General features: G+C 40.9%; 1 protein-coding gene across 2 annotated transcripts in view; it reads right to left on the bottom strand.

Moving 5' to 3' along the window:
* epc1a (enhancer of polycomb 1a) overlaps nucleotides 1-22340 on the bottom strand; it is a 33332-nt gene extending 10992 nt beyond the window's left edge. Inside the window, exons 1-11 of one of the 2 annotated variants that reach the window (XM_030123040.1) lie at nucleotides 22073-22340; nucleotides 21160-21280; nucleotides 11671-11830; nucleotides 10017-10162; nucleotides 9436-9642; nucleotides 9070-9218; nucleotides 7421-7574; nucleotides 5797-5955; nucleotides 5489-5578; nucleotides 5118-5266; nucleotides 2317-2738 (exon numbers count right to left, since the gene is read on the bottom strand). In XM_030123040.1, coding sequence (XP_029978900.1) covers nucleotides 2317-2738; nucleotides 5118-5266; nucleotides 5489-5578; nucleotides 5797-5955; nucleotides 7421-7574; nucleotides 9070-9218; nucleotides 9436-9642; nucleotides 10017-10162; nucleotides 11671-11770 — 1576 coding nt within the window. In that variant the 5' untranslated portion in view covers nucleotides 11771-11830; nucleotides 21160-21280; nucleotides 22073-22340. Of the gene's footprint in view, nucleotides 1-2316; nucleotides 2739-5117; nucleotides 5267-5488; nucleotides 5579-5796; nucleotides 5956-7420; nucleotides 7575-9069; nucleotides 9219-9435; nucleotides 9643-10016; nucleotides 10163-11670; nucleotides 11831-17268; nucleotides 17718-21159; nucleotides 21281-22072 lie in introns of those variants that run through there. The other variant, XM_030123039.1, reaches the window with a different exon arrangement.
* Between the last annotated feature and the right edge of the window lie 2318 nt (nucleotides 22341-24658).

Genomic DNA, 24658 nt, shown 5'->3' with positions numbered 1-24658 from the left:
CTAATTATCAACCAAGAACTGAGTATGAAAAGTAGGGATGTTGCAAATCTAATTCTGACCCAAAGAGCAGGTTTGGTTACCAGGGACACAGGCTTTAATCTATAGGTCGATCTAAATAAACAATAGTTTCAACAAATATACTGGTTTCAAAGCAAATGAGTGAATGTATACATGTATTTATAAGCATTTTGAGAAGCAGATTTCCTATTAAATCATAACTGGTGCTGGATTTGTGCTCTGTATCAGATGATGCCCAACTGAACTGGGCATCCCTAATCAAAATGTCATACTGAAAGGCTATTCGACTGAATCTTAAAAGAGGAAAAAAGGTGGTCCAAAAAGTATTTCCAAAGCTGCAGAATAGTGTGTTTACATTTGAATAGAAGGTACACTACAATACACCTAAATAGTCCCTGCAGTACACTGCCTTGCTTCTGTGCTGTTACTTCCGTCTGCTCTGTGAACTGGTACATGCTAGTCATGATCTATTGTAGGTACACCGACAAGTACCTCAGACAACCCCACTTCAAAAAGCCCAAACTAACCATTTTAAGTATTTTCAGGGCTGGGTGTGCCTTTTTGACAGCGCACATAAAACAAGGTTAGGTACACGGGGGATGACATGGGACACATTTTCCCAAACTGGGAATCAAACCAAAGGATGGTCTGTGTTATTCACCGCCCAGCCATGAATGTAGCTCTTCCCGTATAATTTGTGTGGCGCTTTACATTCTCCTTGTGATTCAGACGTTCACCCCGTCACCTCTCTATAGCCACCAGACTCAAACCGGCATGACTCATGAATACATTTGTACAAGACCATTTCTAATTGCCTCCCTCAAGCCAGGCGAGCGGGAATTAATGCATTCTAATATGAAAAGAAGGTCTGAAAGCAGAAAGTTTATGTGATTTACCAGCAGCGAGGGAGTGGGAGTCCAGACTAGAGCACAGCAATCTACCTCTGAGGCACCTCATCAAAATGTGTTACACAAGAACAGCAGCAGCCTTCAACTAACCAACAGTGAGATGGCTAAAAACCTCTTCTTCTTACCACTAAATATTCACACGCAGGAAACTAATGACAACCGCACCTTCCTTAGTTTATGTGGAGATATTTCACACCATGCACAACACAAATGGAATTCTGAGAAATGAAGTCAGAGAGGTTCCACTTATGGTGTTTGTCAGGAATAGCATGGCGAGCTATTTAAAGCAGGTCCTTTTCATTAATTATATGGTTGAGAAATGCAGTAAACATGAAGACAATCACACACAATCACATGATGATTAAGAAAATAAAAAGGAAGCAGAATAACAATAGCATGGACCAAAGTGGTGCCAGGCACAACAACCCCCCACACACAAATATTTCACCCATTATAAGTAAATGGTCAGATTAAAAAAAAAAAAAAAAAAAAAAAAAATCATAAAAAATTTTAACTTTGACCTACCTTTCCCAAAATGTAATAATGTAATCCCATCTATTCTGGGTCACTGGCAATTTACAAACCCAATCTGATATGAATTCAACTAATAGTTTTGCTGCTAAGGTGCTAAAGAAACAAACCAGCACATCAATCAATTTTTTAATATGAGGGCCACATCAAAAGTCACCTGAAGAATTAAACCAACACTGGAAACCACTCAGACCAGGCCTAGATATGCTGCCTACTTTCTGCCAATCCTGACACCTCACTTGTGTTGAATCATTTCAGTTCCCAATTATGGTCCAATTCTGGGTTTTACAATGTCATTTACCTGCTGTGTTCAAGTTACTGATATTTTCTTTCACCTTTTTGCGTGTCTTTAACCACAGACATAGAAATTAGTACCAAACAAAAAGAAATTCAATATAAAGGTGTATTCAGCCTTTAGCTTTACCTGGTGTACTATATGGCATCCAAATATACTTCAATCACGTGTGGGTTTTTCCACCACTTTGTAACATAGAGGATTTAAGACAACACAATGTTCTAAATTTGCAAATGAATGTTGACAGTGGATAACTGCAAATCAAACTGATCAACATATTTTAAACAACTTATCTGGATATATTTCATTTAAAATATTAATTTTCAAATGGCCTTCACAATTTTAATAACATCCAAGATGAAAACGTCAAATTTCATGTTTTGTCAGAGCATCCGAAGACATTCAGACTTAACCATAGAAAAGTGTCAATATCCCTCAGCTCGTAGGACAGAATAAAAATGATACCAAATGAACTCTGACATACTCTTACACTTAATCTAAGATATGAATTTGTCATCGTGCAAAGGAAAACCCTATGCATGGCAGAGAAGGCCACTGACTCACCATTAACGGGGGCGGGGGCCAAGCCAGCACGGTTCTGGGAGTTGGCTCCTCCAGATAGGGTCCGGGTTAGTCCTGACGCTGCCCGGTTAAAATCCCTTAATCCACTGCGAGACAAGTCTCCTCCACCCAAGGGGTGACGGGATAGCGTCCGTGGTCTGAAGTGTCTCCAACGGCAAGATTTAATGTTCAAAAGAATCTGACTGAGGTCCACAGGTGTTGGCGACGGTGCTGATGAGGGAGATGAAGCGGAGGGGAGGTGGGGCAAGCTGATTGGGTGCGAGGTATTGGTTTCTGAGGTACTGGTGTTGGAGTTGCGGAGCGGAGAGTTTGGAAGTGTCGAGGCGAGTGGTTCAGGCTCCGGGTCAGAGTCCAAGCTCTGGCAGATGCTGTCTAGGTCTGTGTGCGCTCTGTCCAACAAGATCCTGACACAAAATCAAAAAAAAAACAAAAAAAAACAACAACTTTACAAATTCAAGTTATTCAAGGTCAAATCAGAGGAATAACATGCTGTAGCCATTATCAGGCCATTACAGACCAACCATCAGGGGAGTATTACACAAGCAAAGCTATTCTTCACATACCAGTCATGTAATTATAATGTCCAAGGGGCCAGTAACAAATATAGCTGGGTATTGCGCAAGCACCACAGCAAAATGCAATTCTATCATGAGTGCTTAATTGAATTATTATGTAATGAAACAAAATTCAAGGTTTTTTTTTGCATTGCCTCAGCCTCACATGGCAATTCCAGTATCAACCAGAAAAAACAAGACAAGTTTGGTCGCCTACATTCTTGGAACTACTGGGGAAAATTTGTAGGGAGTGATGAGGGTGCCAGAAGGAAAGCCTTTTTTAGCTAAATCATGAAGGCTTACATAGTGCATTGGTGTTTTTATTGGAACACCTGGGTGTCTATGCTGGAGAAAATACAATGAAATACCCAAAGTCTTCTGTAAAATTTCATACATGCTTGTACAAGCTTTCACAACATTTCATCCAAAATGTTATACAATTTCTCCACACTGATCCCAAACTGGTTGTACAGGTAAACCACAAGTTATGGTCTTGTTGTAGGTGTTTTACAATAGTTACACATCATATTTAGAAGGTGTGTATCAGTTCTGAGTGACTGCAACTGAATCTACAACCCAGCTATATATGGTCTTCAATTTGTTGTACTTTCATTAGATTGCAAACAAAGACATTTTTATTTCACACTTAACACTATACCATGTTTAAATCACAGGAAAATTTTGGTTTGGACATAGTGAACTTGTAAATACTACACATTTCAGCATTCTGTACTGTAACTGCTTGCGTAATTTTACTACATTGTTATTCCAATTAGCTGCTGATTTCATAAAACCCATACTATTCCTCTGTTTATATATTCAGCACCTTACCTCATGAATGAAAGCAGTTAGTGGAAGACATTAAGATAGTTTTGCTCCCTCTAGGCAGCTCATGTAAGTGTTTGCAGACACAGAAAAAGAACTTTGCCAATCAAATGTCTGTGAGACAGATACCAGCTGACCCAGTTGGTCTGTACAACCACCCCTGGCACCGACGAAGCTGCTGGCCAGCTCCCCCCGTCAGACTGCTTTAGTCACTTGTCCATTTAATTACAGGAAAATGTATCACACAAAGCTGCGGGACATGCTGCCGCTCTAAACTCAATGGAAGCTAAATTTGCTGACTTGTGTAGAGGCCACTGTGGCAGGTGAATCCCAAAATGGGATTGTCATGTTCATCACTGCACCAGCCAGCTTGATATCTATAATAGAATGAGGCTGCCAAATGATATCTGGTAACCTGCCAAAGAACCGGTATGGTAAACAACCTCAGCAGCTACACACAGAGCTTGGCTGACGGTCCCTGCTCGGTATTGGCAATGGAAGCATTTCTACACACATTTCATATTAAATTTATACATTTTCTTGCGGCTCATTTTCTTGACTTAGTTTGTGGAGCATCATGACTCCAATGTAAACTAATCGGTACAACAATAACGTGCTTAATAGAGTATAATACCAACCTTTCCAAAGTCACAAGGCATAAAATGGGTCTGGCACCTGAGTCCCATATAACAGCAGGGTTTCTCCACAACCAACATGTTGATTTTTAGACATTTGAATAAGTCTAAATGCAATTTAAGACCAGTCAGATCTTGTTCTATTGGGGCAGCCATTTGCACATTTATTTATGTTTTCTCCTGGGCAACAAAATGCCTTAATTCTCAAAGACCTAAACAGCTACAAGTGACCAAAAACATCAACTGATCTAAAATGTGTAATACTTTTGAGCCACCAATCAATACATGTAAATAATTCAGGTAAAATGCAGTTTCTCTGTTTTTCATGGCCATTGGATATGAGCTATTTGGACTAATTCAGAGCCTCCATAGTGAATGTGGAAATGGTCATCTTCTGTAACTTTGTTTCACCAATAAAACCTATGTAATTTGATGAATGACAGTGGTTGTAGATGCTTGCTATTGCATTGAGTCTTCAGTTTTCCCTGTTTTGCTAAAATAACATATCAATTCACTCAGAGCTTTTATGAACATCTACATGATCAGTAAATGAAATATAGGACAATACCTGATTTTCAAATGCAGAAGATATTAGAATAAGGGGTTGGCAACCATATAGCCTGCATTTTCTTGCACAATGTAACTGGCTTCAAAATCTTTACTTTCCCCATGCATCAATCAAGTACTGAATTCATTCAATCAGCTGTCTGTGCATCAGACCTGTACCTCAATAAATGTGAGAAAACCAAAGAGTGCAGCCTGAACTCACCTGCCCCCTCTGCCCACGCGGCGCCGAGCCAGGCCTATGCAGCGCCGCGGCATGTTCAGCGAGGTCAGACAGTAGCGGAAGCGTGGGTCACCAAGTCCACCCTCTGACGGGCTTACCCAGGGCCAGCTGCCACTCTGATCCGGACGAGACTGCGGGATGATGAAAAAAGGCGAGACGGGGAAATAATGGGAAAAGAGATTACATGTTAAAATGAAGTGCGGGGAGAGATATTGGATGAGAAAAGGCAAGTCGTCTTTACTGCATTATTTTGTCCAGCAGAGTGTGAAAGACTAAACAGCCAGGGCAGCAGACTGGGCAGCCTGCTGTTGGCACTAAAAATAGAAGCACGGGAGTCACAGGAGGGCACTCACAGCGTAGTACTGACAGCCGGCCTTCCTCCTGAAAGCATAGCAGCCATCTGGGTCATTCTCCTCTTCTGCCTCTGAGGAACCTGAATGAATCTGTGTAATAAAAACAAATGAAGTAAATAAACTGCTTAGGACAGAAAAACAACTGTATTTTATTTAGCTGCCACAGTAAGTGTGTTATGGAGTGCTACTGCTGAACTAAAGTCAATACTGGTTGGGGGATTGGACTTTATGCAGTCATTAGAAAGCCAAACACAGTGAAACCACGCCACAACAAAGATTACATTCCTAAAAATAAATAGCCATGTTACCTGTGAGAAGGGTTCTTCGTCTGAGCTGGGGAAATCGTACTGGTTGAGGTCCTTGGGATTGAACACAGAGGGCCCTGAATGCTGGGGTGCCGACAGAGGCTGGATCTTGGGTTTCTTTTCGTATTTCCTTTTGGTTCTCACCGCCTCTGTTTTCTCGGGCTGCGAGAACAGGAGAGGAAGGAAGCGGTAATAAAATGTTTGGAGTTTGCATAATCAAAAAGTCATTTCACACTGCAGGACATGCCTAGTATTGTTGGTGGTGCGTGTGCAGGCGAGTGTGTGTAGCAACAACAGTGAGTAAAAGAGGCATTGATATGCAGATGGCAGCACGTGCCAGATGCCACTGCCTGGCCAGATGGCTGCACTCCCCTCCTCCTTAATCCACTCTGTGCCACCGATCGCCCCAACTTCCCCAGTGGGATGACCCCTCCCTGACTGAACAGACTCCAGCTCCGCTAGGATTAGTCAGAGCCCATTCAGCTCTCAGACGTAGGGGACAAAGCAAACAGGGAGGCAGGGGCTCTACAGGGAAGAACTGCTGTGTCAAATCAATGGAAGAAATGCAGGTCGGAGTAATGATGGTGGAGGGGGCAGAGTTAAGCCAGGACTGAGCCCGAGTAAACAAAGGGGAAAAGTCAACCAGCTGGTACAGGAAAAAAAGTAAGGGGGGGTAGGGTGGGATGGTTGCTCCCCTACAGGACAGGGGGGAGGGCTGCTGGACACTGGAGATAATGAAGTTGTAATGAGTAGAGGTGATGCAGAGGTCACTCCAGTGTTGTGTAATGAACTGTGACTTTATCAAAGCATATGGCCATCCTGCTTTAAATTAAATGGTCTGAATTAGAATGAGTCAGCACATAAACCTTCGACTCTTCACTGTTCAACAGCAAAACTGAGTGACACCTGTCAGCTATATCATGTCTTCGATAAATCATAAAAGATGTTTAAGAAAATTTCACATCAACAAGAAAACTGGCATGTAGGGGGTTGGAAACTGACAACCGTATGGATTCAATCTACTTCAATGAAACTGTGTGTCATGGTTATGCCACCGTTGTTCTGTTTCCAAAATTCCCACAGTAACTTCTTAATAACACAAATGATTTCAAATGTTGCTGTCTTTCCTCAGTCAGATATAATGATACTCTTTATAACAGCAGAGAACATGACTTGTAAAATGCTAATGTGAGCTGTAACCTCTGTGATATGATAGGCCGTGCCACAAATATTTTCCCAGTCTTGTCATTCCAGACTTTTATGGAGAAAAGACAACAAGACAAATGTCTGATTAAGTGTCAGAATGTGAGAAGTGCACACTAGGATGTGGTCTTCAACTCTTTTACAAGAGAATGAGATTCCATCTACTCTACGTGGTGTACGGTGCTGTTTTGGACTCAGTGTGGCCATGGAAAAGCAATGCACCTTTTCGTCACTGGACCATTACAAGGTTCTGAGTAATGCAAGGTATACTGTGTGAATTCCATCTAGTGAAGGACAAACATGGAGTGAATTACGTTTCCCAAAAATTCTGCTGACATTCAACACCCACAAGTACATGTTACAGAAAGCATTTTCAGTGTTTCTGCAATGTTAGCAGGAATGTTGTCACTGTATGTGGCCTTACCTTCTTGTAGTCCTTCATGTCCAAGTGGTCCTGGTGTCTGTACTGGTTACTGTTGGACAGGGGAATGATGGGGATGGTATAGACGGGCTTCACCAGAGCCCGCTGGGCCAGTGCCTCAGCCATCACCTCACTGCCAAAGTCTGGCAGGGAATTCCTGATGGGCGTAAGACAGAATGGCAACCTATCAGTTGAAAAACTAAGGCTTTTACCTATAATGCTGACCACCTCATAGAAAAAGACAGATTGTAAAACAACAGGTGCTGCCACGATACAGCTTAACCTGACCAAATACAGTATATGTGAACAATTCTAGGAAGGTTCTAAGAAAACTGCAGGTTTTAACAGTCTCATTGTTGACTCCCAAGCAAAATGATCATTATTTCAAGTTGTCTTTGTCATTACATGGAGAAAATAAATATTACTAATTTTATTTTTGACAGAGAGAAACACAAAAACAGCAAATGCGACATAAAAACTGAATATTAAAAATAATGAAATAAACAAATAAGAGGAATATTTCTTAAATGCTGAATGTGATGAAATATTTAGCAGCCTGAATGCAACTTAATGTTTGGTTGTCAACGCATTTAGAGTCTGTGAGGCAAGAACCTGTATTTGATGCACAGAAGCAGCCCGCGACAAAATACTGAGAAGCTACACACTATTCAGCACACCTGGGTAACTCTACACCAGCATAATATCATGAAGTGGGCCAGTGAAGCTATCTACTGAGAATAGACTGGCCCAATCTGGGAGTGAGCACTGGCACTGATGCGCAGACAGAAACCAGGCCGGGATAACAAGAGGAAATTGAAATGTCACTACAAATCAAAAGCACTTCAAGGAGAAGAGTCCAATTTAAGCTCACAGTGACAGCTACTTTCAGAGGAAATTCATTCCACTCGGTTGTCATGTTTAGATGGATTGCAACGGCGCCGCTTGGGAAAAGAAAAAAATAAATAAATTATGTTACAAAATAATACAAACATAGTCTATTGTGCTGCCTTACAGACTTAGAAAAAGACTGGCTGCCACAGAGAAGAGAGTGAGCTAATTTGCTCCTGAATAAACAGGGTGAACTCTAAATTGATAATGTATGCAAAAACAGTGTACATAACTGTGCCCCCAATTAACACAAGCAGCGAGGCCTGACTTTACAGAAAATTTGCGGTCAATTTTTTCACACCATCTGTCTTGCAGCCAACAGTCCTAATGGCCTCCGCCGTGGACTGTGACTTGATGAGTAAACAAAAGTCTAATCAAACATGTAGGTTAACCACATAATCCATCCAAAACACAGCTCGTAGTAAAAGGTCTGACACAGTCGACTCCTCCGCTCGCAGAGTAATGGTTAGTTTGAAAACCATATCAGAACCACTTCCCAAACACTCATCAAGAGGCAGGAGGCTGGCGCAGCTGCAGAACGTTTTCCTCAAAACAATCTGTTCATGAGCATCTGTCACCCAAGCAGACAAGCACAGCATTCCTCAAACTAGTGCTTCCCAAACGCCTGTGAAAAAGCTTCTTTAGTAGCAGCCAGTGTGCCTAACAAGGTAGTTGATGCAGTGCAGACTGCGCTCACTCCCTGCTAGTTTTTTGAAGAAAGTGGACAGACTCTGGGCTCAATTTTACGCAATGTTACCACCTACCTTTTCTCCACAATCTCCAGTGTGAGGTGCAGGAGTTCCCTCTTGCTTTTCTCCCTCCTTTTGATCATCTCAAGGATGGTCACAGCTCGACTCAGGTCCCTTCGCAGCTTCAGCATCTTCTCGTAGGATGCCTCATCATTCTTTCGGTTCTGAAGAGGAGAAGGGTGAAAATTCAAATACTTCCCCGAAGTATTTATGACCAGAGGAAAATAACTAACAACACAAGCTATGCAACAAATTTCACTAGTAAACACTGGTAGAATGACTAAAAATGGTAATTAAAATCTGATCATCAATGAGCAGTTTCATCTGCAACACTGATGGACACTGCTCTCCTTGCTGTCTTCCTGATTGCAGATATCTTACCTTCCTCGTTTGCATCTTCTCAGTCCGTCGGCGGAAGGCCACATAGGGGTCGCTGGTGCTAGAGCCATCCCTCTTCTCCTGTTTGACGTTGGGGATGAGGGAGCCACCTTTGCAGGTTTTCCTCTTGCGGCTCCAGTAGTCAAACACCTCCTTGATCAGTTCATCGTCCTCCTTCAACAGCAGTTTGGCCTCCTGGAGACTGACAAGCTGCAGAAACACACATCTTTCAGTCCAGCAAACGGGAAGAAAACTGCTCCTCTTGGGCTTTAAATATAGTGGAGGAGACTTTCTGCCTTTAGCCATATCTCCTAAACTTATTCTTCGAAGTTTGACAGTTGTGTGAATTTAAGTAGTCTATTTATTAGTTGAAAACACCAGTGGCTATGGAAAAAAAAACAAAAAAACAGTAGTTGAAACAAACCACTGTAGCAATGAAAAACCTCAGAAATTACTAAAAGAGTACAAAGTGGATTTTATGCAACAGAAAGTCAAGAACAGTTTGAATCAGTTGTGTTTGTTCTGCTGCATCTGTGCAAACACAATGCAAATGAGCGCTTTCCCCCACGCAGGATGACAAATACCTGCTGGCCACTGCCTTTCTCCAGTCGGTCTATCATTTCTTCAAACTGCAGAGCGGTGATTTCCATTTTCTTCCTCAGCTTATTCACAAACGTATCATCCTCGGAATCTAGGTCGTAGTCTGGCTGCTCTGTATCCAAACTGAAAGCTGCGAGATGAAGAGGAGATGGTTACTGGAGAGACCTCCACAGCCTTCATTAATTCGAGAGTATCATCAAGAAGAGAACTGTCTCAACTAAACATAACATTTCTATAATCACTTGCAGAGCTGGCAACGCTTTGAACAAACGAGTCATACTGAGGCACTAAAAATGTCATTATTCTGCTGCAACTGACAAGTCTCCGAAATCTGTGGCACATATTGATTAGACATATCAGAGGGCATGGTAAGTTATTGGTTTAGTCTATCTGTGAACCTCCATCTACCAGAGTGAAATGATATGATTTACAATAGTCATCTTTACTTAGCAGCGGTACTTATCACATGAAGTCAATGAATGAAAACCACAGGATATGAAATGCTGACGCCTTTATCTCTAGACACCAAAGCCCAATGTTTATTCATAAAATAAAGGCGATGCTTTTCCATGACAAAGCAATGTACTTATGTTCGACTATGTTCTCACAACTTCAAATACAAAACACCACTATCGATGTTTAACCAGCCATTTACTGATAAATACCAGAGCTGTCCTTCCAGTGGGTCTGAACAAAAATGCCACGATACAAGTGTCTTTTGTAAAAGTATGTTAGATGCATCACCTGGAGAAACTTTATCAATACATAAACCTTCATTTGAGAGACTATTCAGGAATCTATTCAGCTACACATTCACACAGGTGAAGACAAAATGACGTGGGAAGTGTTTTATAACCTCTACAACACTTTAAGTATTAAGCGTCCCTTAAGTGTTGCAGTACATCAACTATCAGTGCACCCCAACAAATGTGATGCGCTATGTTTGTTACTCTCGATCTATTTGTTTAATTGCAAATAGACTGAAACTAACAAGGAAAGAGCTTGCCAGTCGCTGTGGAAAGCAGGAAACAAATGAGAATTAAACGGACAGCGATCAATAATATAACACTCCCGACCAGCTGCCAAGAGCAATGTGAAGTGGTGGGTGTCAAAATGTACTTGAGAAGGCTTTGGTTGCAAACGTTTTAATTAAAAAAAGAGCTATATTTGGTTTTTAGTGCAGTCTGTGCAATATTTCAACCTATAACCTACAAACCCTAATTGCTATCCCCTATGGAGACAACTCAAGTTCACACTCTCAGATCTCTGAAAACATGCATCTATGAAATTCTCAAGGGACGACAACAGTGACCTATTAATGGAATCCACAACACTACCCACATCAGGAAGTGTTTTTTTTTTTTTTTTTTTTTTTTTTTTTTTTTTACACACTGCACAAATCTTCCAGGACTGGCAGTGACCAAAAAACCAGTAACATTCTAGCCAGCTTCTGGTCTGTTTTTACTTCACCTAATATACACAACGCCCACTCAAGCACAAATCTCTCAATTAGCAGCCTAAATCTGCAGAAACCATCAGACACCCGGTGCATCCAAATGGCAACAACATTACTATGTGCACTCAGACCACTAACGCAGCTAAAGAGGATAATCCTGTTGCAAGCGGCCTGCTACTCACGCTGTATGTGAATAAGCTGCTTTGGCATCTTGAACTCCCCGGGGTAGAGGGACTCGTAGTGCGTGATGTTGCACTCTGCCTCGGGGACGGGGATAACCATGTTGTCCCGCTTCTCGCCGTACACCTGCTGTGCCGAGATGGCCCGCTGGAGATGGTGCTCCTGGAAAAAGACAGGACAAAACACTTGTGATTTAAGGACTTTTGCAGACAAGTCCTTATCCTGTTCAAGTGGTTATTTTTTACATTTGTTTGTATACTTCAATTTCAGGAACCATCTAACAAGACAAAGTCAAAGTCAGTATTATCAACCAGCAAAAATACACCATTCAGTTTTATATAATTTTTTTTTTACCCTGGTGTGTTAGGAATTTCCTGCAAATGTTGGCAGCGGTCAGAAACGATGATATTAAGATTGTACAGGCAAGAATAGAAACCAAAATCCCACTTAATACTGGAAAAGTTGACAACCCTGAAATCTTATCTATAATGTTAATCAGCACAAAAATTCATTTAAAATTAAGCTCTCACAAAGGCACAGATGTTGGCAGATGAGTCAGTTTGACTCTTGAACTCTGCAAGCACAAACTGTTTTTATGTTACATAATCTGACGCAGTCACCTAAATAGCTCTTGCATATTTCTCCGCTCCTATTGTAACAAATAGGCTACATTTTGGATTTTACGTAATATTCTTCTTCCTCTCTGCGGGTTTAGGAGGTCAGCCTAGACCTAATTTTACACCAGTTTTACATATGCATCCAAGTGGTTGCAGCTTATTACAAATATATGCTCATTCTGCGGGACACAAGCCTTGTAGGCCAATTCGAAGTGGTTGATGCAACAGATGGCCAATCCTGCCGCTAACAAGTATTTTAACAAGGCTCCTACTCACTTTACACATTACGCACTTTTTTCTTTCAAGACCGCACTTTCTTGGCTGCATTTCTGAGATACGGGTCAGTGTACAGTGACATGCCAATTGTGGCTAGCAAACTCAACATCAACGAAACCATATCGGCTTCAGACTATTTCCCATTACTTGAGGAACTTTCAGTTTCAAGTGCTTCTAAACTTGCGTGGGAGTTTTAAGTGGTTAGGGCCTTAAGTTTAATTCAAAGCCAAGTGGAGCTCTGCGAGGAGTAACAGGAGAACCATATCAGAGCTGTGAACTGGCATAAAAGGACTCAGCGGGTGTCCAGAGCTGAACCATCTGCCCCTGTAAGCTTATCAGCAAGCCCGGTGTTGTACACTTTCTCTACAACCAATACACAAAGGAAACAGCTTACCGAGTCAACCAGACTAGTGTGAATACAACCTTGAAGGACTAGGGACTAAACCAAAACAGTCCAACAGAGAACACTCAGCCAAAAGCAAATGTGTAGTTTCTCCACTTATTAATGAGTTTTCGATGTGGATATACATCTTGAACTGCCACCTATTCACAAACCACTAGTAATAGTGTCACCAATTTGAGCTGGCAAGTTTCCCTGAAAGAGACTACATTTGGTATATTCGCAGCCAAATCACGTGTTTTGGACAAAAACAGAGTGCTGGATTTGGCTACGTCTGTTGCATAGTGTGCAGGCTGTCCAGACAAACTTGTTGAAATTTCACACAGGCTTGTTCGCTACCCACAAATACTCCACCACATGCAATTTGTCTAAAACTTGCAAAGGTTGTGGTTCCCTATTACCCAGATTTCAGCATTACAACTTTTAAATGTAACAAAAACAAAACACTTTCCACACAGACTTCAAGCAGCAGAGCGTATACAAGCTCTCTATTTAATAGCTGTTTGACATCCTGTAACAACCCAGTAAATTCCATTTTATCTACATCACACTGCCAGCCTTCACTGCATATAACCACAAAAAAAACAACAAAAAAACCCAAAACTGTGTAATTAAGGTTAAAGGCAGTTCTGTCTGAAATTGGGAGGAAAAAAATTTGAACACGTAACAGAACATGTGGCAGAGACAGTGACGATAATATTAATAATTGAAATGGTTTGACTTAATCGCATTGTGTCTCAAGCGTATAATCTACAAATCCTTTTCTGCATATCTTCAGACTGTGGGAGAAAATTTGAGCCCTCGGGGGAAAACAAGCCTAAATCCCATGCCAGTACCGTATTAAAAGCCAACTAAACAACATACATTTCCTGCAATCATTCAAAAATGTTAATAACACAACTACTCAGTGGCAGTCACCTGGCATGGACCAGCACTCTGATGACAGACACAGGCGTGGAGACACATGGACTTGTCTACATATGGACCACAACCTTATGCAAACTCTTCCAACCAACATAATTCATGAGTTTGTCCACATACAACTAGTCATACACTTAGTTTAAAATCAGCTTTTGCCCATCCCAGGGTCTGACATGCTGATGAACCCTGAGCTTTGAGAGTAGGGGAACCTGCATAAGAAGTGCACGCAAGGAACCAATTAAAGTCAAGCTTGACCTAGAGCTACCTTGCACGCTTCTGTGCAGGATAGCAGTGAGGCAGACTACTCTGAGCCATGTCTGACATAAAGATATCCTGATCTTTCACGGCTGTGATCCTCACAAGCACGGCTCACAGCCTGGGGTTTCCTCTGCTGAGAAACAGGGCAAAGTGGGATGAAGTGGGATAAAGGGCTTTTGTGAATGGCACACACACACAAGTCACTCAGGTTATTCTAGGATCCTGAAGTCGGCCCACGCACCTACGTATTTTTAAGATGCTAAAACATTACTACTTTGTCTCTTGGCCACAGATGCAGACAAGAAACGAAAAACTATTTTTCACAGTGCCATGTGTTTCTTCCATTACACTCGCCCAAGAAAAGCAATGACTCCAATAAGTTGCCATGGCAACAAAAGTTTGGCCTTCAGCAGGTGTTTCTCGCCTCGTGCTGAGTGGAGGAAGGGAACCGGCTCAGGGAGTCGAGGCATACCCCCATCCCTAAACTGCTGTGATGCATGAACAGAAACTATGTATAAACAAGTTATCCCTGCATTTCTTTACAGTCTGAAGAACCCACTGTTGGGAATCACTACTCCCTTTAAAATACTGCTAAATACCTCAATTTCATCATCATCAAGTAGAGAAACTTATACTTTGATGATAACAGCTTTACAACTATATATAGGTATGTTGCTTCAGCATAAACTCATGGGGTATTTGTGGGTAATTGTTTTTATCATTTTCCCTGCAACGTATTTGAACTCGGTTCTACAGGCCATTTTAAAAACACACAACTATGTAATAAACAAATATTTTATGACGACGAAAACATGGCTTGTAAATATCTTTTACAGAGGGACAATACACACATTGCTTACCCTAGTCACTCCCAAGTTTACAAAATAAAGCAATCATGCACAAAACAGACAAGACATCTGCTTATCTTTAGTTTAACACCTATTGTGACACTTGACTTTGAGACATACTGTACCTCCTGCCAACACTTTATAAATTAAGTACAAGTGTTACTCTTTCAGACTCATTGACTGTAAAATAGAACAAAATGTCCCTACTTGTTCTTCGGCATATTGCAGCTATAAAACTGTGATACAGCATGATTACACAAAGCCTTAAAATTGAGGATGATTTAACAACCCAGTAAATTCCATCTTATCTGTATCGTGCTGCTGGCCTTGACTGAATGTAACTAGCAAAATCCAATTGTGGTTGAAGGATCCGACACAAATGAGAGATAAAATTTTAACATACAACACTTTAGCTGCATTTCTTTACCAAGTCAACTAATATCTCTGTTGTATTAGATGGAAATTGGACTCTGAAGGGAGTTGCAACACAGATTATAAATAAAGTACTGTATATCCAGCTTTCCATTCACAGTCCATATACAGACTGTTCTCTCCAATAATCATGCAATCAATACTAGAACCTCATCCTGATCACAGAGCGTGCTAATTCGCTTCTTAAAATCAGCATTGTGCTGAGGCTAGAGTGTGGTCACCAAGTAATACTCCATTGTTGCAGGACAGGATGTGGGTCAGGGGGGTAAGCCATGGGCAGCCTTGTAGTAAAACTGTCCTCTTTATCTCTTCTGTCACTCTGTTATGTAATGCTGCTGTGTGTATGTGTACAGTAGGTGGGGGAGGGCTGGCAGGGGGGCAGGATTTCTGCTGAGTTTGCGGCCCTGTCTGCACTCTCCTTGTGTTTGTGTCTACTGAGGCATCTCGGCGGCACAGGGGGACTCTACCGTTGGTACGGTGACTGAGAGAAACTGGCAAAGCAGGCAAGAAGGGGAAATAATAAACACTAGCTCCTTCATAAGACAGGATGCTTCACCTAAGGCAAACATAATCATGAGCTTTTAATAATAGCAAAAACTAATAAACTGACAAGTTGCTGTATGTGGCGGGCTGGTAATACATCTATTCAGCAGTGCCATCAAAACAACAATCACTCATTAAAAAGCTGAACTGTGAACTGTTTTTACACAACCTAGCAAGTTGCGATTTCATATTAACTATAATTGAGTGAAATACCCATGAATATAATTAACAATTAGATATCTCAAAGCATACACACTCAGTGAACCAACAAAATTCTAAACAACCAATGTGTGGTAGAACTTAAAATATTAGAAATTTCCACAAAGAGGTTATATTTAAGCTTACTTACCCAAAAAGATTGGAACAATAACCTAACCATCACCAAAGCATGAACCTGCAATATGAGTTAATTTAATGCTGCAAGGGCCAAGATCTGCATAAAAGAAGCATCCAAATATGATAAATGCCTGTAATCATGTTATGCCTGCAAATATATCCCAATCTCAACAAAATGATATAATGCAACCCGGATATTAATATCTAGGGACAATTAATTGCTTACGAACTCCATAAAAAGTCAGCCTAACAATGGGTTCTTATTAGTTTATAGCCCTTTACACTTTCCATTAATGAATGTCCTACTTTCAATATGACTTCCCTAATATACACCGCTAACGTTGTGTATTATTCGAGCCTTGAAATGCATATTAAAAGCAGCTAATCATTTGGTATTATCACCGCCTGCCAAAATGTCATTATACATTGTGCCTCAAGGCCTGTATTCCTTGTCTGGGAATAAATAAATGGCGGAATGTGAAACGCTCCGTTTTCCGCCGAGCAACCGAGGCCAAATGCAGCACACATGGCAGAGCCGAGGCTGTCAACACGCAACACCTAGCTGTCAAACCGGGCTGGGGCTCAGAGTCTCCCCCTGGCATTTGTTCACGGAAAGTACACCACGTCCGAGGCCTATCCCCGCTCGCCTTCACCGACGAGAAAGTCAACAAAATGGAGGAACAGATACAGGTCACGTGACTTCTTTGTGCTTTCGAGCGCAATTTCAAGTGAAGCAAATGCACACAACACGGCTTACGAATAAAATATCACATCGTTAGGACCTTATAACAACAGTCCCGGTAAAACGGGGTTGGAATATTTCGTATTCGTCGAGATCCGTCGTGTACACGAACGAGCAGATATGGCGGCCATTTTGCACAGGCTTGCGCAGGCAACATAGTGGCGCCCCTGGATATGAACATACTGCCAAAGTGATCCACCAACAGTCGGCCAGCAATAAAAACATACCGATTCCTCCTCTTTTTCCATCCCGGTTGGCATCTGCGGAACTGCCCGGTTGATAGAGGCATATTCGTGCAGGTCCGGCAAATCCTCGCAGCGGAAGACGGGTAGAGGCTTACTAGCATCCAGCGCCCGTGCCCGAAACGACAATTTACTCATTTTTATATTAAAGATGCAGCATAAATCTATACGATCTGCTTAGAATAACAGCAGGTCTGCTTCGAGTTCTCATGGATGAATCTGTGACGGTTTCTAGGAGTCAGCCGGTCGATTGAGGGCAGGCTTAGGTCCGTTGCAGCGCGAACAGAGCCGGGCAGGCCCGGATCTCGGTCGCTCTCTGTCGGTCTCTTTTTTCCTAGGCTCCGCTGTTCCTCCCCGGTTCAATACGCCATGGCCAACATGGCGGACATTACAAACTCATGCAGCTCTCCGCTCGCTCCACGCGGCCCAACCCCCTCGATCACACAAACAGCCATTCCCACGCAGTTTCGCACGCGTGCGCGCTCGCGAGAGCCTTGGGGTACGGGAGAGGAGGGGGCGTGCGGACGGTGGGGGCTGGAGGCTGGATGCGGATGAAGAGATGGGAACTTCTCAGGCTCGGGATGTTCGCATCCTGTAAAATGCCAGGCTCATGCTGACGTACGAGAAAATATTTATACTCTTATGTAAAAATAAATAAATAAATAAAATAAATACTGAAATAAAAAACCAAATGTGGCCGCCTGCTTTCCTGCCTGTCGCAAAATCATTTCAAAAACAGATTCTGTTTATTATTACAACACATCACCACTCATACACAGGCTATGCAAAACAGCTTCTTACCTTGTCAGTATAAACATTTGGGCTTGAATTAATTTGCAAAAAAAATTTGGCACGTTCTCCCAATTAGACTCCATTATTTTGCAAATATCGCCACCCTGTGGTAAAAACACATTATGATCTTAATTAAAATCTGCACCATTATGTCAAAAGTTCCCTCTGGTTAATTTTGATAGAAAATAAGGGTGCAAAGTGGTTAGACAATCTTACAACCATAACTGGCATGTCATATTCACTACCACGGTCTATTTTATTTTATTTTATTTTTCTTACATTAAATTTTTGGGTGTTATTGTAGATGGAAAAACTGAATTGGAAATCTCATATTGATCTTGTCTGTCAAAAAATCATGAAGTCAATTGGCATTTTGAACAGAGTTCGTTCATTGATAAATCATTCTTGTTTCTTGACTTTTTATTATTGCTTAATTAATCCTTACATTATTTATTGCAATACTGTTTGGGCAGCAACCTGTCCCACTTATCTCAATAAGATTCTCCTAATTCAAAAGAAATTTTTAAGAATGATCAGTTTTTCTAAGACACTCGACTCATCTGCTCCTCTTTTCAAAACATTCAAACTTCTCTTGGTTTCTGATGTGAACGTTTACCAGACCTGTGTCTTCATGTACAAATATGTTCACTTAACTCATATTCTTCCTAAAGTTTTTCAGAATTTCTTTATGTTGTCTTCTGTTATTCACAACTTTTCGACACGATATTCAAGCAAATTTTATCTTCCGTACTGCCGAATTTCAGTCTGTCAGTATTCTCTGAAATATCGTGGACCAAATCTGTGGAATAATCTAAGACCTGAACTTCAATCAACATTTACTTTATCATTGTTTAAAAAGCATCTGAAAAGGACTTTTATTCATGGAAAAATGTAAGGCTGTATATCACTTGATTTGTATTTGATGATTTGTAATGTGGATTACATTTTTATTGTTTTTATTTTAGTTTATTATTTCAGTTATATTGTATTTTTTAATTCTTTTTTTTGTATATTGTTCATTTCAGGGGAGGTATTCATATAAGCCTTCTTTTTTGGCTTTTAGCCTCTCCTGCACAATTTTGTTACTTGTTTGAATGTTGTTTTTTCTTTGCTGTTTTTATTATGTGCAAATAAATAAATTTGTTTGGTTTCTCTTCACACTTAAAGTGATAAAGTATTTGGACTTTCACACTGTTCGAGACCCATTGGATTATGGTGAAAACAACATTAACACTTAAGTTTAAAGATGCTCTTTAAACAATGTGTTCTCTGGTAATAAATGTATACTACATTAACTATCATGCATACATATACAGTAACATAACATTCAGAATATGCCAATATATTTGTACTCTGCACAGGCCATCCTTTTTTATAATATGAACAAAAATAACCGTTTGACATTTTTACTTGTAACAGAGAATGATCCCAAATAATCCTTCTGTGCTTATGTGGTCAATTTTTTTGACTTTGTTTCAACTTTAATAAATAATATGGGTCTGCAGTTCCACTAGCAAACAAGAAAGTGAGAAAAATTATAAACTGTGACTGTAGGGATGGTGAAGTCTAGACAAATCACCACCTTTCACAAATTGAAGTGACAGTGTTAATGAGAGTGCTTAGTGTGAAGTGTACACTGTTCATTTTCATTTAGTTTTTTAGGTTCTAAAATCTATTTTACTTATTTATTGCTACTGTTGCACTTTGTCACTAATGGTGAAACTGCTGTACCGTATGGCCGGATCCTTCAGTTGCTAAAGTTCTGTCTTGTACATTGACTGATCTATGTGAAATGTCGAATATGTGCCTGATGTTCTGTCCTTTTGCTGCGACCCATGTCTGCAAACTGAATTGCCCCTTGAGGATAAATAAAGTGTTCTGAATCTGAAAAATCCAGTATTGAGCATTACATTTCATTAGCAGTCCTACAAAAGACAAAGACAGTCAATCACCACCTTTCACAAAATGAAGTATACAAACTTATTTGAGGAAAAAGTCTTCATAATTCTGCAAAAGCTTTTGCATCAGAAAAAATATGTACCTTAGTATGTGGTGCATTTGTGTACTGCATACGGAGCTATGAAGCAATGAGTCCCTAATATGATAATTCAACACCTACCTGTAGAAGAATCAAAACAGGAGAAATGCTGCAGAAATAACTTATTTAAAAATGATACAAAATACACACCTTCCTTTTACTGCTCTCTCCTCTCGTTCCAAATCAGAAGACTAAATACACATATAGATGAAATGATAAATGTTGTTGAAAAGAAACCACTTTTCCCAGCTTCTATGTGGAGCCACAGTGCAGAGCAGATCAAGAATTACAGCTGTCAACCATAAACTGTACCCCTTACCTGTCTTAAACACAGATGAGTGGCCAAAACCTCCCATCACAGCCTATACTTTCAAGAGAAGGGGGTTGAGTTATTTTTTTTCCTGTTAGATTTTTTTTTTGTGCAGCTTTAATGTTGAAATTTAGCCTATATCAACCTGGGACTAACTTTCTACTTGCATGGCAATTGGAAGTCTGATGATGAGTTTTCCAAGCGCCTTCACATCCATTACGACTCATCACTTGATTTTTGTAAGAAATCTTTAACATTTAAGTCTTAGCACATATTATAGACTCTTCCCTATGGTTTCCCAACTTTTATGTGACTAATATGAACAGTAACACAGTAAATATCACATTGTATATCCTCCTGAGACCCAGGAAAGTGCAAGTTTTAGCTTTTTTTTTTCTACATTAAACAGTTGTCGTGATTGGAAACTGCATAATGCAACAGTTTTTACAGATACATTTTAAAAATTATTTTAATTAATTTATTTTTTAATGGAATGTCCTTCGCAATGAGCAGCATTTTTTAAGTAAAACTGTGAAACTTTCGCCCCCTTCAGTGGACAAAAATGCATTGCTGGGTCTCAGGAGGATAAAGCATGTGCAATGTTGAAAAATAAGGTACTTCCAGGTGACATTAAACTCAAGTTTGTCTGCTTTATCTTTACACTGTGATGTACAAATTCACACAAGACACGTTTTAATCTTCTGCCTAAACTGAGAGACATAAGAAAGACAAAAACCTTTTGACGAGGGTGGGAATTCCTGCGGGCATGACTGAAAGATCCAGATGGAGGAGAATGACATGATAATCATCATCCATTGGGGAGCAATAAGTTCACATCTGTGGACCATAATGGAGGCCTGTGGAACCAGAGAGCAGCAGAAAGAGACACAGTAATATCAAACAATTAATAGACAGTAATCATTCCTAAATACACGTTAAAAATGATTTAATAGAGATGCATTGTATCTCCATTTATACTGTAAGATTCTTTTTTTTTTTTCTTTCTCCATGGTGCAATAATAGCTGTTATAAACTGAGTGGGATCACGGGGGAGAAAATTTGGAGCAAGTGTTGACAATTATCAGCAACACACACCCACATGAACACTGTCAAGTTCATATCTGCTGCTTTTTCCTAATTAAATAGCAGAACTGATTTTTTTTCGCAGCGATTGCTTTAGGACTGTGTTTAATAATGCAGAACAAGTTTAGTTGCTACAACAGAAGTGCAGATTAGTGCAAAGCCTTATATGGAAGAGTTGGGGGGTTAATAGAGCAGAGCACGACCGAAAAAAAACACAGCACAGGCAAAAATCGTCTTACCAAATGCAAACGACAGGCATGCACAGCTAAGAAGCCGATTACAAAGCAGCTTTTAGCGGGTTTGTAATTCGTTTCGAGCGCAAAGATCGGACACAGCTGTGTTTGCACAAGGAACAGCGACACCGAGGCTAGCTGACAAATGCTAACGCTAGCTTAGCTCAGTTCCCCTGACCCTGCGCCATTTACCAGCCTGCTAACAGTTTACAGACAGACTGGCAACAGTTTAATTCAACTCGTAACTCACTGGTTTGACATCCAAACGCGTCGTTTTCGCCTCCCCGACAGATGACAAAGAGGAAACTAGCTTGTGTGGGAGTTGCAACTTACCTGCTGCTAGCAAAACCATAGGGGAGGATGATGATGATGGCAGCTCTTCTTCTGGTTGTCATGCTAGCTCGATGCTAACGCTAGCTAGCTCCCTTCAGGACGCCTCAGAGGAGCAGGAATTTCAGTGTTTTATTCCTCAAAGTGTGGTTAACTCACTGTGAGAGGTCGTCCGGATCAAAAGCGGGGAAGAATAAAGTTGTATCCTCTTTCTCACGGTAAACTTGGATAGTTCGCTAAGGTTACTTCGACCAGAAAAAAAAAAAAAAAAGATCCAAACTGACCACCAAGCCACTTTGCAGGCGAATTGTGATTGGAGGGTGAATGCCACCAATCACCTGTGGAGAGCTCCAGGAGGATGAGCTCACTGGTCCCTCCGCCTACCCAAAATAAATCCAACACTAATAATCCTAATGGCGGCATGCATTTTGTTGTGGATTGCATTTAAAAAACTTGCAATATTGAGAAAATGTTATTTAATTGAACATGAGCTATCTGTTACAATCCCACTGCTTCTCATTGGCCAACAAGTGCTGAGATGTAATAGCTACAGCATCTTTAACACATGATTGCAGAATTTGTTATGTAACTGTACCCAGGGCCAGTCACCCCCCCCCCCCCCCCACACACACACACACACACACACAGACACACACACACACAACCCCCATCCTTATCCCTGCCCCTTCACATCAGCAGGACAGTGCTGCTTTTGCTTCTACCTACTCTGATTCTATAATATTTGCATTGCATTTTTCTTTTTTGTTGTTGTTGTTATGATCAGACACAGATGAAAGAGAATGCTGCATAGTGGAAGAAGCATATGCTGTCATTTTCTCAGATGCTCCATAACCACCACCTCCACCCACTGACTGTTAAAGCTGCATGCACGCCTGCCCAGTGACTCTAGGAATGGAAGAGGCATCGGTATGATTAATATGGCTTTGCTCAACTCTCCCAGCAAGGTCATCAGCAGCCATCTGTAGACAGTGGAGAAAAAAAAAAACAAAAAAACCCTGAATATCCATTTAGATTTGAACGTCCCATTGTTTCTCTGAACTTACATGATTCAGCCCAATGCACTGGCAAAGTATCTGGCACGTACCCTAGCTGCTCTTTTAAAGTTGTACACTAAGTTGCACCGTATCAGGTCTGCAGTGTTCTGTTTGATGAATTCACGCATGCTTTTTGGAATACCAAAGCGCCGAGAGGCTGGGTTTCATGTTGGCGACAGAAATAGCATCTTCTCTGAGCGTGTTGAACTGTAACTGAATAGGAAGCTGCCTCATCATTCTCAGCAGGATGACACTTTCTCCTTTTCTCATCTAGAGGGCAGTGGAGACCCATGTAAAAGGCATGTGTTTTTTATTGGCATTACAATGCATAATGCAGGATGCTCACTTCACTATCTCATGCCTTTTGAGATCCAACTTACACAGCTGAGCCAAACATCAGCATATATGGGAAAATACTCGTTGAATATGCCGAAACTATTACATTATACGACTGTAGATTTTTTTTTTTTTTTTCAGAATTTCAACAATGAGAGAGTACTGGCTTCGCATGTATCCCTCAGATAACTAAAGCAATGTAGGAGCAGTTTGTGGGTGATTCTTTTTGAGTCTGTGTTCATGTTGTGCATACAGAAAAAAAAAGGCATGAGTTGGAGACGGGAGTACAGGGCGGCACATTGAGATCAAAGACGCGTTAGTCAGACATCATCATCTGTTTCATCCCTTCTCAATAAGTTGAACCAACTGCTAACAACAGTTCAGATGAAGGATGTTGCTTCATTGTGTTGCACAAGGGATCCTGATTGAAATCTTTCCAAACATGTTATTACTGCTCTTTATATTTTCTGCCTGACAGTTGGGATGTTACTCTTATATAGAGCTGCCAATCAATCTGTGCAGTTTTAGTAGACAATCAATTTGTGTCACATCATCACTGACGTGGATTGAATCAGTGATTTTTAAAAAAAAAATTATTATTATTCTCTGTTGTATTTCTGGCCATTTATATTGTATCAAGGTTTCCCTGCAGCGTTGTCAGCCCGTGCCTCTGTACCATGTTTATCATATGTTGTCTTGTGTTACCTTGTGTGTTTTCAAAATAGCCATCCATCCATGTCACCAAGACGAACCCTCGCATTTGTTTCACAACCTCTACACTGACAAAGGGGTTTGTTTTGGAAAAGGCTCGTCCTATTCCGGCGTGTCTGCTTTAGCTCTCGGTGAAAGCGGGCAAACTCTCTGCGGTCATGCATGGTGGTGAGTAGTTTCCATAGCAGCACCAAAGCCACACCCAGCATCACAGCAGATGCTGGGTGATGCAGTGATAGCACTGCAGTAATCAGGACCACGTCTGGACCTAACGTTCTTGAGAGGCAGAGGAAGCCATCACTCTTTGTCTGAAACTGTCAAGTTGAAATCTTCGGAAAAAATACCGCATCTGATATTAGCATGTTCGCTCAGTCTCACAGTTCAAAGCAGCAACAGGCACTTAAAAAAACAAGCAAAGAGATCTAGGTATTTTAAGTGGTATTAACTAGTGCTTCCTTCGTAGAGTGCCCTTATAAATGAGTTTGAG

The sequence above is a fragment of the Sphaeramia orbicularis genome, chromosome 20 (genome assembly GCF_902148855.1).
Source record: "Sphaeramia orbicularis chromosome 20, fSphaOr1.1, whole genome shotgun sequence".
Taxonomy (NCBI): Eukaryota; Metazoa; Chordata; class Actinopteri; order Kurtiformes; family Apogonidae; genus Sphaeramia; species Sphaeramia orbicularis.
This window is presented reverse-complemented; position numbering and strand designations above follow the sequence as displayed.